This window comes from Littorina saxatilis, linkage group LG1 (assembly GCF_037325665.1).
Source record: "Littorina saxatilis isolate snail1 linkage group LG1, US_GU_Lsax_2.0, whole genome shotgun sequence".
NCBI lineage: Eukaryota > Metazoa > Mollusca > Gastropoda > Littorinimorpha > Littorinidae > Littorina > Littorina saxatilis.
Window position 1 is genome coordinate 108,352,163 of NC_090245.1, and position 14,648 is coordinate 108,366,810.

Here is a 14,648-nt window from a genome sequence, read left to right on the forward strand (position 1 = left end):
TCAACACAAAGCGAAAGTGTTTGCAGGAAAACAGTTGTATGTTCACCCAAACCAGGAAGTTTGCACACGTCCGTGTGTCAAAAGCAGGAAGATTATGGATCGTATTGAAACTTTCCAATCAGACGCTGCAGAGTGTATGAAGCTAGACGGTTGTATCACCGACCAGTTCGTGTTTTCAGGTAGGTGATAGTTTTCTTCAGCCTGTTCAGGACTGTTTCATGAGGTTCCGGGAATCTTTACTACGGCACTATTTGGTATTGGATGGTATTATCAACGCGAATAACTCTCAGTAAAGACAGAAATTGCTCGTCTGAAATATACTTTGCCGTACGCTTGGCCAAGTTTGCCTATTTCCTGTTTGGGTGAGGACGGAAGAGAGTGTTGGTCTGATGCATGCCTCGTCTGTGCCAATGTGGCACTGGCAGTGGCAGAGAGCGCACTTAACACATTTGGCAGTGTGCTCTTCTTGTATGGCAGAGCGCACGTTTGCAGTACGTATGGCAGAGTGTGTACTTCTTGTATAGCTTAGTGTGTAATACGGTTGAGTGCATACTCCTTGTGTGCCACTGCCAGCCTGTGTGATATCAGTGTAAATGCATGGTTCTGTCAGCCTGTGCAATATATGGCAGGTATAGAGTATAATGTGTGTATCATGATAATATACTCCTTGTATGGCAGATTGTTTAATAAGGTAGAGTGTATACTCCTCGAATGCATACTCCTCGCATGGCAGAGTAGTGTAATGGTGGTTATTGAAGTCTAACGAATGACGTCTCACAACGTGCGTGGTCGTCCATGGCGGTCAAGAAAGCCGCCGCGATCATTGCGCAGACGACACTTCTAGACCGCCAATATTTTTTGTGCGCATCTCGTGCTCCACATAAATCGGCCGGAAACGAAGCAATTGGGAAACCTGGATTGGTTATTCAAGAAATCAATTTGAAGTCAACAGGCTGAACCCTGGAACACGAACAGAGTGATTCGGTGAATGCTTATTTTTTATCATGCGTTACAGCATGAATGGTTCTGAGATACCGTGTTTTAGTGTGCATTTTTTGTATGGTTAAAAAAAGAAAAAGAGAAGTTCTATACGAGGTCAGAGTTTACAACAACAAAAAAGTAGGTGAATGTCTCCAAGTGTCGTGATGGCAGATAATGCGTGGTACAGTGATTTGTTCGAGAGGCGCCATGCAGGCTCCACACCTCCGTCTTCAGCCCTATAGGTGAATGTGATGTTTCAGATTTCTGCCTGCAACCGCAGGACAACACACTGAAGTTCCGGTGGATCTCAGCCACCAGCAACAGTATCTGCAGCATCACCTATATCGCGTCAGACGATTACCCAGGTGTGTGTTCATCACTACACTAATGGTACAGTGGGGGGGGGGGGGGGGGGGGGGCATGGGATACAACCTGTTCTCTTTTTAACATTGCACAGGTTTACATCTATCTGACTGAAGTATATACAGACCTGTTTACCATTACGATTTGGGCGTATTTTGTACGCCAAATTATTATCGGTACGCAAATACGCAACACACGCACAAAATACGCCTAAGATAAAGTCTAGTATACGTTTTCCGGTGTTGGTGTGCTGATTACGGGATGGTACAACAGGCAAGTTTTGACATCACTGGTGACAAATGTGGGGCCTCCTCCTGCGTGACAGAGGGTACACAGGCAGGTGTGTCGTACACAGGCAGGTGTGTCATGGCTAGCAGCTTGCACTGTCTTGTTTGCTGCCAGTGAAAACTTCTGCAGGACTGCAGTACACGCAGCCTCGGGATCTGTCGTCTTACTTCAACATCCTTTCCTTGTCGGTAGCTCAGTTAGTAGAGCACTGCACTTGTGATCCTAGGGTCCCAGGTAGCTCAGTTGGTAGAGCACTGCACTTGTGATCCTAGGGTCCCAGGTAGCTCAGTTGGTAGAGCACTGCACTTGTGATCCTAGGGTCCCAGGTAGCTCAGTTGGTAGAGCACTGCACTTGTGATCCTAGGGTCCCAGGTAGCTCAGTTGGTAGAGCACTGCACTTGTGATCCTAGGGTCATGGGTTTGAATATGGGCCGGACACGGGTCATTAGCATACAGACTCACAGACAGTGTCCATGTGCACACTTGATGTCACCACTGTGGCACGTAAAAGACCTCGGTCATTCTGCACACTTGATGTCACCACTGTGGCACGTAAAAGACCTCGGTCATTCTGCACACTTGATGTCACCACTGTGGCACGTAAAAGACCTCGGTCATTCTGCCAGAAATGGCTGATTACACCTAAACATGCATGCTCTCCTGGGTAGCGCAACTCTGTTGCTGCCAACTTTCCACTGGGAGAAAGCAACCTGACAAAGTGATGAAAATGAAAATGAAACAAATTCTGGGCAAACAGCTGTCCGCAGTTAGTTCTCTTTGTTGCTGCTTTGGGATTTTTTTCTTATCTGATGAGATCGTAGTACCCAATATTGACGGACTGTGTGATGATATCTTCTGCTATGGTCTGTTGAGACAGTGACTCCGGTCTCGATTTTGATATCACTGTCAAAACAGACCAATGGCAGAAGATGTCATCACACAGTCAGTCAATGTTAGATATATTGCTAATTCTCTGGACATTTTGTATTTTCTGTAAAGAAATTACAAAAGTATTTGTCTCAGTTTTGGCTGTTCCATATTCCTCCCTCTGATTATTATTTCTTTTTGTTCACTCTTTTCTTGTACTTTTTAGTATTTTAAAATGTCTTTCCTTTCAAAAAGTCTTTAGTCACTTGCTCAACTAAATTCTGGGATAATTACATTTTCATATTTATATATATTTGTTTGTTTTTAAATTTAGGTGTTTTTGTTTTTGAAGTGGGGAAGCAATAAAGAGGTTGTCGATATCAAAACTGATATTGACGGAAATGTCGTCGATATCACTTTTGCACTGAGCTCATTTTTGCCCAATTGACCAATGGAAATCCATGTAACATATGAAATAGCAATATATGTAGATATTGTAATGAAACTAACATGCATTATCTTACCAACTGCATGTTTTTTCAACAGCAAGAAGCATATATATGTCTGTGATAAGCGCAGTGAGGCTGTGAAAACGTTCAGTGTTCTGTTGTTGTTCTTCTTCTACATTCATTGGCTGCAACTCCCACGTACACTCGAGTTTTACATGAGTGTGTTTTTACATGCATCACCATTTTTTGCCTGCCAATCAAGCAGCCATACTCCATTCTCGGGGGTTATTCTGTTGTTCTAACATTCTCCCATTCCTTCAGAGAACTGCTACTGCCAGCAAGTGTGGGAGAAAGGCGGACCGCCACCAGCCCAAGTTGCCATGAGTTGTCTGCCCTTGCCCGACCTGCTGCCTGCCATTGGTGCTGGTAAGAACTGATGAAGAGAAGACAGAGAGAGAGCGAGAGAACTCGAAAACTTTATTACCCAAAGAGAGAGAGAGAGAGACACACGGGGCCAGGTAGCTCAGGTGGTAGACCACTGGACTTGTGATCCTAGGGTCCCAGGTAGCTCAGGTGGTAGACCACTGGACTTGTGATCGTAGGGTCCCGGGTAGCTCAGTTGGTAGAGCACTGCACTTGTGATCATAGGGTCCCAGGTAGCTCAGGTGGTAGACCACTGGACTTGTGATCATAGGGTCCCGGGTAGCTCAGGTGGTAGACCACTGGACTTGTGATCATAGGGTCCCGGGTAGCTCAGTTGGTAGAGCACTGCACTTGTGATCATAGGGTCCCGGGTAGCTCAGTTCGTAGAGCACTGCACTTGTGATCATAGAGTCCCGGGTAGCTCAGGTGGTAGACCACTGGACTTGTGATCATAGGGTCCCGGGTAGCTCAGGTGGTAGACCACTGGACTTGTGATCATAGGGTCCCGGGTAGCTCAGGTGGTAGACCACTGGACTTGTGATCATAGGGTCCCAGGTAGCTCAGGTGGTAGACCACTGGACTTGTGATCATAGGGTCCCGGGTAGCTCAGGTGGTAGACCACTGGACTTGTGAACCTAGGGTCCCGGGTAGCTCAGGTGGTAGACTTGTGATTCTAGAGTCACAAGTTCAAATGATGATAACAATAAACAATCGCCAACCGTCCCCTCGTTTTTTATAGTTGGACACTTCTTAGGCTTTTTTATTTGTTCTTAACTATGTATGTGTACTAATACTATAGGTAAGGGCCTTTTTGCTGTGAGATTCAAGTAAGAACCTTAAGAGGTTGATATATATTCAAATGCTCACCGTCAGGAGTTAACATCTGTTGTTGTGGCTTACTGCAATGGGTGATATATCATTTGTCAGTGTTATTTGATCATTTAAAAGGATGAGGATTACAAATTGATGTGTTGGGTGCTAATTTAACCTGTTCGCTGCCAGTCAATATTTGTACATAAAGCGTTGCCTGTTTTACCTGAATTGACAACTTACAATGTGCCCTTGATGTATACATGAATACACTACACATGCACACATTGTTTGTTGTTGTTCTTCTTCCTTGTTGTTTATTGAACGGTTTGTTGCTCAACAAGTTACCCTGGAAGTCACCTAAAGGGATAACAGGCCTGAAAGTGGTGAGTATTTTACTCGCTATGGCGAGTAGAAACATGTTACTGATGAGTGGAAATGTTAATCCACTCGCCAAATGCGATTAAAGTTGTTGAAACAATTTGTTGGTTTGGCTAGTAAAGTTTGCTCTCTGGCTAGTACTTTTTTTAGAATAACTAGCCAAAGCTGAGTACACCATTTGTTGGACTTTCAGGGCTGGATAAGGATAACAAATTGATGTGTTCAACTTTTCCTTCACAGAGCTGACACAGAAGCAGCAAAAGATGGAAAACAACAGCGGATTGGTCAGTGATGTCCGAACGGAGGTGGCGCTGACCTCAGAGGTCATCGTGGTGAGCAGCGGCAACTCTGACCTTGATTACACTGACTGCGAGTCGCAGCCCTCGTCAGAGGATGATGAGGACAACTTTGACTTTGACCCCGTGGAGTTTTACGAGGAGATGAACAAACCAGACCACCCCGACACGGTGAGATTGGACTAGAGACAAATGTTTTAAGGATGAAAGTCGCTTGTTGATTTCAATGCTTGTTATTCTCTCAGGTGTCAGGAAAAAAAAATTTTAAATCATATTTTTGGAGATTTTACAATACAAGTGCATGAACATCACATAAAACATCCACATGGTTTACAATCATGGAATACAAATTAACTTCACACATACAAATACACACAGGGCCATAGGTGAGCGTGAGCCTCCCTAACACAGGGCCATAGGTGAGCGTGAGCCTCCCTAACACAGGGCCATAGGTGAGCGTGAGCCTCCCTAACACAGGGCCATAGGTGAGCGTGAGCCTCCCTAACACAGGGCCATAGGTGAGCGTGAGCCTCCCTAACACAGGGCCATAGGTGAGCGTGAGCCTCCCTGACACTGGGCCATAGGTGAGCGTGAGCCTCCCTAACACAGGGCCATAGGTGAGCGTGAGCCTCCCTAACACATGGCCATAGGTGAGCGTGAGCCTCCCTAACACAGGGCCATAGGTGAGCGTGAGCCTCCCTAACACAGGGCCATAGGTGAGCGTGAGCCTCCCTAACACAGGGCCATAGGTGAGCGTGAGCCTCCCTAACACAGGGCCATAGGTGAGCGTGAGCCTCTCTAACACAGGGCTATAGGTGAGCGTGAGCCTCCCTGACACAGGGCCATAGGTGAGCGTGAGCCTCCCTAACACAGGGCCATAGGTGCCAGAATGTTGGTTCTGCATAGCTCTCACCTACTCTAATTGACACGGCGAAGGCCTTTAGAGCGCTTCTATTGTTTCTCAGATATTAACAGCTATTGTGTTTTCAGTCTCTATGAGAGAGAGAGAGAAACATGTATTGTCTGTTCTTGTTCAAATTATTTCTGTTTGTGGATGGGCAATAGTGTGTTTGCAGTTGCTTTCTACCAGGCAGACTATAACGGTGTGATGTTAACTTGCTTACATTGGAGGAAAATCATTAACAGACTTTATTTTATTTAAACAATGTTATTGCTGATTTCGTATAACTTTAGTCCTCATGACTGATGTCTTGTCATGTTTCAAAGCTGACTCACAATCTATGTGAGGTAAAGGCTCCAGCACTGAAATACACTGAATGGCTCATAACCCTTGGTTCAGATCTCACACAATATCTGGTACATGTAATACAGTGGAACCCCCCTTTTAAGACCCCCCCCCCAATTTAAGACTTCCTCCTTTCTAAGACCAACTTTTCTCAGATGTTCTGTTCATATCCTCTTTTAATTTACCTCCATTTTAAGACCTATTTTCTCAGATTGTTGAAGGTGGTAAAAGGGGTGTTCCACTGTAGAGCAAACAATTTGACCCATAATGCAAAGCAATTCTCAAAACATGTGACCAGCATTCAATGGCAACCCCTGTGCAGATTGACTGAAGATGTAGAGTACATACATGAATCAGTTGGGCTCTTGCCAGCAAATGCCACACGCTTTGATCTCTTTGCCCCACATTGTATAGATGTGTTGCCTGTTTGTCACAGTTCATTTTCATTTATTTTCTTGCTTGTGTACTGCTGTACATATGTACACTAAGCTACAGGCAATTACTGTTTGTTACAATAAGATAAGCAAGCTACAGGCAATTGCTGTTTGTTACAGTAAGATAAGCAAGCTACAGGCAATTGCTGTTTGTTACAATAAGATAAGCAAGCTACAGGCAATTGCTGTTTGTTACAGTAAGATAAGCAAGCTACAGGCAATTGCTGTTTGTTACAATAAGATAAGCAAGCTACAGGCAATTGCTGTTTGTTACAGTAAGATAAGCAAGCTACAGGCAATTGCTGTTTGTTACAATAAGATAAGCAAGCTACAGGCAATTGCTGTTTGTTACAGTAAGATAAGCAAGCTACAGGCAATTGCTGTTTGTTACATTAAGATAAGCAAGCTACAGGCAATTGCTGTTTGTTACAATAAGATAAGCAAGCTACAGGCAATTGCTGTTTGTTACAATAAGATAAGCAAGCTACAGGCAATTGCTGTTTGTTACAATAAGATAAGCAAGCTACAGGCAATTGCTGTTTGTTACAATAAGATAAGCAAGCTACAGGCAATTGCTGTTTGTTACAATAAGATAAGCAAGCTACAGGCAATTGCTGTTTGTTACAATAAGATAAGCAAGCTACAGGCAATTGCTGTTTGTTACAATAAGATAAGCAAGCTACAGGCAATTGCTGTTTGTTACAATAAGATAAGCAAGCTACAGGCAATTGCTGTTTGTTACAATAAGATAAGCAAGCTACAGGCAATTGCTGTTTGTTACAATAAGATAAGCAAGCTACAGGCAATTGCTGTTTGTTACAATAAGATAAGCAAGCTACAGGCAATTGCTGTTTGTTACAATAAGATAAGCAAGCTACAGGCAATTGCTGTTTGTTACAATAAGATAAGCAAGCTACAGGCAATTGCTGTTTGTTACAATAAGATAAGCAAGCTACAGGCAATTGCTGTTTGTTACAATAAGATAAGCAAGCTACAGGCAATTGCTGTTTGTTACAATAAGATAAGCAAGCTACAGGCAATTGCTGTTTGTTACAATAAGATAAGCAAGCTACAGGCAATTGCTGTTTGTTACAATAAGATAAGCAAGCTACAGGCAATTGCTGTTTGTTACAATAAGATAAGCAAGCTACAGGCAATTGCTGTTTGTTACAATAAGATAAGCAAGCTACAGGCAATTGCTGTTTGTTACAATAAGATAAGCAAGCTACAGGCAATTGCTGTTTGTTACAATAAGATAAGCAAGCTACAGGCAATTGCTGTTTGTTACAATAAGATAAGCAAGCTACAGGCAATTGCTGTTTGTTACAATAAGATAAGCAAGCTACAGGCAATTGCTGTTTGTTACAATAAGATAAGCAAGCTACAGGCAATTGCTGTTTGTTACAATAAGATAAGCAAGCTACAGGCAATTGCTGTTTGTTACAGTAAGATAAGCAAGCAGTGGTTGACAGTCACACCTGGACAAACAAGAGACAAAGCTTACCATTGTATTTTTTTTTTGAATAAACAAATTTAAGACTTAACAAGAAATTCCTTCGAGGTAGGAAAAACACCCCCGTTGGTCAAAGGGAAATAACCATTCTCACTTCCACCAACTGAGAAGGTTATTTCCCTTTGACCATTAATATGTCCCTCTATAAGTCCTTGTAGAATCTTAATCCACCAATAACTCCCTAACCGTGTGTTTGACTGGTCCCAATTTTTGTAAGGACTGTCTCAGGAATGTATAGAACCTGTTCACCAAGTTTGGTGACGATCGGTCCGTTCATTCTTGAGATCTATATGCGAACACAAACAAACAAACAAACAAACACATCGACCGAATCCTATACACACCCCTATACCGGGGGTGTAAAGACTCAAGAACAAGGAAAATTAGGGGCATTAGCACATTGTCAATTTAATGGGAATAGGGCAAGAGATGACCTGAAATTGCTGAGTGTGTTTGTGAAGATTGATGTGTAACAATGCTTACATTGACTGTGACTGTGAACAAAGTGCTGTGCTTACATTGACTGTGACTGTGAACAAAGTGCTGTGCTTACATTGACTGTGACTGTGAACAAAGTGCTGTGCTTACATTGACTGTGACTGTGAACACAGTGCTGTGCTTACATTGACTGTGACTGTGAACAAAGTGCTGTGCTTACATTGACTGTGACTGTGAACAAAGTGCTGTGCTTACATTGACTGACTGTGACTGTGAACAAAGTGCTGTGCTTACATTGACTGTGACTGTGAACAAAGTGCTGTGCTTACATTGACTGTGACTGTGAACAAAGTGCTGTGCTTACATTGACTGTGACTGTGAACAAAGTGCTGTGCTTACATTGACTGTGAACAAAGTGCTGTGCTTACATTGACTGTGACTGTGAACAAAGTGCTGTGCTTACATTGACTGACTGTGAACAAAGTGCTGTGCTTACATTGACTATGACTGTGAACAAAGTGCTGTGCTTACATTGACTGTGACTGTGAACAAAGTGCTGTGCTTACATTGACTGTGACTGTGAACAAAGTGCTGTGCTTACATTGACTGTGACTGTGAACAAAGTGCTGTGCTTACATTGACTATGACTGTGAACAAAGTGCTGTGCTTACATTGACTGTGACTGTGAACAAAGTGCTGTGCTTACATTGACTGTGACTGTGAACAAAGTGCTGTGCTTACATTGACTGTGACTGTGAACAAAGTGCTGTGCTTACATTGACTGTGACTGTGAACAAAGTGCTGTGCTTACATTGACTGTGACTGTGAACAAAGTGCTGTGCTTACATTGACTGTGACTGTGAACAAAGTGCTGTGGAACCCCCCTTTTAACAACCCCCTCACCCGTGTTTAGGACTTCTTCCCTTTTATTTTGATTATAACATTCATTTTTCACATTTCCTGTTCATAACCTCTGCTAATTTACCCGGATTTTGACACTCCCTTCCTTGTCAGACATGATTTTCTCAGATGTTTGGAGGTCTTAACAAGGGGGTTCTACTGTAATGACATTTTCATGATTTTTTACATTGTTGTTGTTGTTGTTGCAGGGTTGCTCGGAGCTGACGATGATCAACCCCTTGCTGCGTCAGGACATCCAGGTCTTTAGGGACATCTTCACCACCCCTGACCTCCCAGCCAAGGACAAGAAGGACGGTGTCGACCGCAAGACGAGAATTGACGATCCAAAACCAGTGGAGGACAAGAGAGTGTACCCAGATTTGTCAGTCAGGTAGGACACTGTCCTGGGGAATGTCGGCACAGTGGAACACTCTTTTAAGATCCCCCTGATTAAAGACTCCAGAGACTTTCATCCTCATGTCTGAAAAGTCTGTGAAACTTGATCCTGATGATGAGTTTCAGTGTTTCAGAGTTCTGACTGAAAGACGGCGATGTTGTTGTTGTTTCAGGTTACTGGAAACACTGGGAGAAATTGACTGTGATATCCACGTTCCCCTCAACACAATGAACTTGGCTGTGAGTAGATTCCATCGCATTGTGTCTTATATCGTAGCTTTGTCAGTATTGGCGTTAACCGGTAATTACCGGTATTTTACCGGTTGAAAAGAGAAAATACCGATAAAATATAGGCTGCCGGTATGACCTACCGGTTAATTTTTAGAACAACCGGTTTTTTTCGCTTGTAAAACAATAAATTAAACCAGTACTCTGGGTTGGACTCTTACTGGTTCCAATGAGAAGCCTACCGGTTTTTTTCTGGACTGTTTGCATAATAAAAGTTTGGGTACTGGTTTTAAAAAATACTAGCGCCATCATTGTTTGTGTGACGTGGCTTTCTGCAGGTTTGGGTTAGCCTTTTACCTGCAGTATTTGCACATTATTGTGTGCTTGTAGTCTGTACTTTGTGTGACGTGGCTTTGTGCAGGCTTGGGTTAGCCTTTTACCTGCAGTATTTGCATATTATTGTGTGCTTGTAGTCTGTACTTTGTGTGACGTGGCTTTGTGCAGGCTTGGGTTAGCCTTTTACCTGCAGTATTTGCATATTATTGTGTGCTTGTAGTCTGTACTTTGTGTGACGTGGCTTTCTGCAGGCTTGGGTTAGCCTTTTACCTGCAGTATTTGCATATTATTGTGTGCTTGTAGTCTGTACTTTGTGTGACGTGGCTTTGTGCAGGCTTGGGTTAGCCTTTTACCTGCAGTATTTGCATATTATTGTGTGCTTGTAGTCTGTACTTTGTGTGACGTGGCTTTCTGCAGGCGTGGGTTAGCCTTTTACCTGCAGTATTTGCATATTATTGTGTGCTTGTAGTCTGTACTTTGTGTGACGTGGCTTTCTGCAGGCTTGGGTTAGCCTTTTACCTGCAGTATTTGCATATTATTGTGTGCTTGTAGTCTGTACTTTGTGTGACGTGGCTTTCTGCAGGCTTGGGTTAGCCTTTTACCTGCAGTATTTGCATATTATTGTGTGCTTGTAGTCTGTACTTTGTGTGACGTGGCTTTCTGCAGGCGTGGGTTAGCCTTTTACCTGCAGTATTTGCATATTATTGTGTGCTTGTAGTCTGTACTTTGTGTGACGTGGCTTTGTGCAGGCTTGGGTTAGCCTTTTACCTGCAGTATTTGCATATTATTGTGTGCTTGTAGTCTGTACTTTGTGTGACGTGGCTTTCTGCAGGCTTGGGTTAGCCTTTTACCTGCAGTATTTGCATATTATTGTGTGCTTGTAGTCTGTACTTTGTGTGACGTGGCTTTCTGCAGGCTTGGGTTAGCCTTTTACCTGCAGTATTTGCATATTATTGTGTGCTTGTAGTCTGTACTTTGTGTGACGTGGCTTTCTGCAGGCTTGGGTTAGCCTTTTACCTGCAGTATTTGCATATTATTGTGTGCTTGTAGTCTGTACTTTGCATTTACTTGTCTCGGTTCACTTTTATTGGATCAGGCTTAACTTGAATGTTCATAGAGTAATGATTTTGTTGGTCAGAATTGATAACGTCAATGCCTACTTGACACTAACAGCAGATAACTCAATTCCCCTGTAATTCAAACAATTATGTCCCTTGAAAAAGGCTTTATTGTCCTTGGTAGTGCCTGGATGTTTCATCTGTACGATCAAGGCTGATGTTTTCCTTCTGTGTTTGAAACAGCCCCAGCTTGCCAGTGCCTGGAAGTTACACCTGGACGAGCCCCTGGTTGTACGTCTCAACTTCAACTATCAAAGCTACCTGGACTGCCCAGGTGAGTGTTTGGAAAACTCCAAGAATTAAAGATGGATGAAATATTACAGAAGTACTGCAGCTGAGTAGACAAGCCTATTGTTCAGGTAGAGGGGTACCTTGACAGTTCAGAAACTGCTATCTGTTGAATAATGTTTGCTGTACTAGTCTTTCGGATGAGACGAAAAACCGAGGTCCCTTCGTGTACACTACATTGGGGTGTGCACGTTAAAGATCCCACGATTGACAAAAGGGTCTTTCCTGGCAAAATTGTATAGGCATAGATAAAAAATGTCCACCAAAATACCCGTGTGACTTGGAATAATAGGCTGTGAAAAGTAGGATATGCGCCGAAATGGCTGCGATCTGCTGGTCGATGTGAATGCGTGATGTATTGTGTAAAAAATTCCATCTCACACGGCATAAATAGATCTCTGCGCCTTGAGTCCGAGTCTGGAGATACGCGCGCGATATATAAGACTTCATATAACTTATCAGTGCTAAATTCAAAGTGTGTGTGTCAAACTTCTTGAAAAGCCTTTGTTGAAAAGTGACCTAACCTGGCATATACTTTGGTGTCGTGTAAGGGTAAACTTGTCTGTAATGACAACTTGAGGAACCGACCAACAGTGGTCTTTATAGACAGGTGGTCTTTATAAACAGGTGGTCGCTATGGAAAGGTAAATTATATGGGGAAAAAACAACTTGTTTGGGATCCTTTGTGGTGGCCGTAACAGGCAGATGGCCGGTATTGCTGGTGGCCGTAACAGGCAGATGGCCGGTATTGCTGGTGGCCGTAACAGGCAGATGGCCGGTATTGCTGGGGCAGGTTGCACTGTAATAGAATTTAAAATGAAGGCAGACATGAGACAATACTGTCAGTGACAGTGACGTGTGATTGCTGTACAGTGTAACCCCGCTTTAAGACATGAGACAATACTGTCAGTGACAGTGACGTGTGATTGCTGTACAGTGTAACCCCGCTTTAACACTATTGTGACTAGCACTGCCACGGCGTTAACGTCCTGCCTGCCCAAGCTTGCCACCAAGAAACTTCCCAAAAATCAGTAACTGTAAAGAAATCTGTCTAACAAGCTTGAATTAAGTCCAATCACCACCAAATTTTGTGTACTAATTAAAAAATGGATGCCCAGTTCAGTCGTGCTATTTATAAGTTTGTCACGCGATTTGTTTTAGCAAAGGGGGGTGAAAGGGGGATAATTTGTGTTTTTTAACGTTTTTTTGTGTGTGTTTTATTTTCCACTGCTTTTTTTAAAAGTTATTTTTTAACAGAAAGTATTATAAATAATGTTATAACCAAACAAGGTGTAAAACCTATGAATTAGCTGAAATATTGTTAACATTGTACACAGAAATAAGGAGACAGTACAAAGAAAAAAACAAGCAAATCACGCATTCACTCACAGCATCCTGACTCAAATGAAGCAAAACTGTAACACTCACCAAATGATGTCTAGGTAATCCATATTGAATATAAGTCACATTTTCACAACAAAGTACCAACTGTACACCTATGAACAATTCCAAAAGGATTTGAAGGCTCCAGCCATCCATTGTTATCAGTGCTGCCACGCCCCCATAGCTCCTGCACGATTCCGAGATACATGTTCGTCTAGCAGTATCACCCCCTACCACGTGTAGTTGCCGACTCGTACTAGCAACAACGGAACTGTTTCTTCCGCAATATCACTGCTATTATCGCTTTCTTGAGGCTAAAACGACACGATGTATCATGATCTACAGGATCCTCAACATCCAACATCCGGAGAATCTCCTCCCGTGACAAGGCTCGCCTTCGATTCATTTTTGTTGTTCGAAAACACCATGCAAATCTGCACTAATTTGATCAAGCCGGAAGAGAAAACCACGTGTATCAAGGGAAACAACTCAATTTTCTGCAAGCTTCCAAAACCGGGAAGCAATCACGAGTCGTGTACCTTGTATGTCTAATACTAAAATAGTCACTTCCCGTCCGTGGGCGTTGCAGCGCTATTACTAATATAGTCACCTCCCGTCGCGAAAGTGTTAAGACCTCCACAAATCTGAGATAGTCAGGTCTTAAAGAGGAGGCAGTCTTAAAATAAGGCGTAAATTGACAGAGCTATGAACAGAAAGTCTGAACAGGAAGGTCTTCAAAGAGGAGAGTCTTAAATTGGGGAGTCTTTAATGGGAGTCTTTAATTGGGGAGTCTTAAATTGGGGAGTCTTTAATTGGGGAGTCTTTAATTGGGGAGTCTTAAATTGGGGAGTCTTTAATTGGGGAGTCTTAAATTGGGGAGTCTTTAATTGGGGAGTCTTACATTGGGGAGTCTTTAATTGGGGAGTCTTAAATTGGGGAGTCTTAAATTGGGGAGTCTTTAATGGGAGTCTTAAATTGGAGAGTCTTAACTTGGGGAGTCTTGAATTGGAGAGTCTTGAATTGGGGAGTCAATTGGGGAGTCATTAATTGGGGAGTCTTTAATTGGGGAGTATTCAATTGGGGAGTCTTAACTTGGGGAGTCTTTAATTGGGGAGTCTTAAATTGGGGAGTCTTTAATTGGGGAGTCTTACATTGGGGAGTCAATTAGGGAGTCATTAATTGGGGAGTTTTGAATTAGGGAGTCTTTAATTGGGGAGTCTAAAATTGGGGAGTCTAAAATGAGGTTTCCACTGTAGTGTGTACCACTGTTGCAGAGCCGCCCAAGGTGGAGGTGTTCCAGCCCAACAAGAAGGAGTGCGGGATCGCCGTGCAGATGAAAAAGTGGGTTTTAGTTTGTTCTTCTCACTCTAGAGACGGAGTTAGGGGAATGCAAAATAAATTCATCCAAAAACTCACGCTCTGCTCAGGAAACAGTCAGACTGTTGAGTTTGGTATGAGTCCAAGTGGAAGGATGGCTTATTGCGTGTACATCCTGGGTGGATCTGTGCTG

General features: G+C 43.0%; 1 protein-coding gene across 1 annotated transcript in view; it reads left to right on the forward strand.

Annotated features, from left to right (window-relative positions):
* LOC138949573 (protein mono-ADP-ribosyltransferase PARP6-like) overlaps positions 1-14,648 on the forward strand; it is a 47,356-nt gene continuing 32,708 nt past the window's right edge. Inside the window, exons 1-8 of the mRNA XM_070321411.1 lie at positions 1-179; positions 1,242-1,346; positions 3,270-3,374; positions 4,803-5,029; positions 9,599-9,780; positions 9,959-10,025; positions 11,651-11,741; positions 14,413-14,479. Of these exons, the coding sequence (XP_070177512.1) occupies positions 95-179; positions 1,242-1,346; positions 3,270-3,374; positions 4,803-5,029; positions 9,599-9,780; positions 9,959-10,025; positions 11,651-11,741; positions 14,413-14,479 (929 nt within the window). The 5' untranslated portion in view covers positions 1-94. The remainder of the gene's footprint in view (positions 180-1,241; positions 1,347-3,269; positions 3,375-4,802; positions 5,030-9,598; positions 9,781-9,958; positions 10,026-11,650; positions 11,742-14,412; positions 14,480-14,648) is intronic.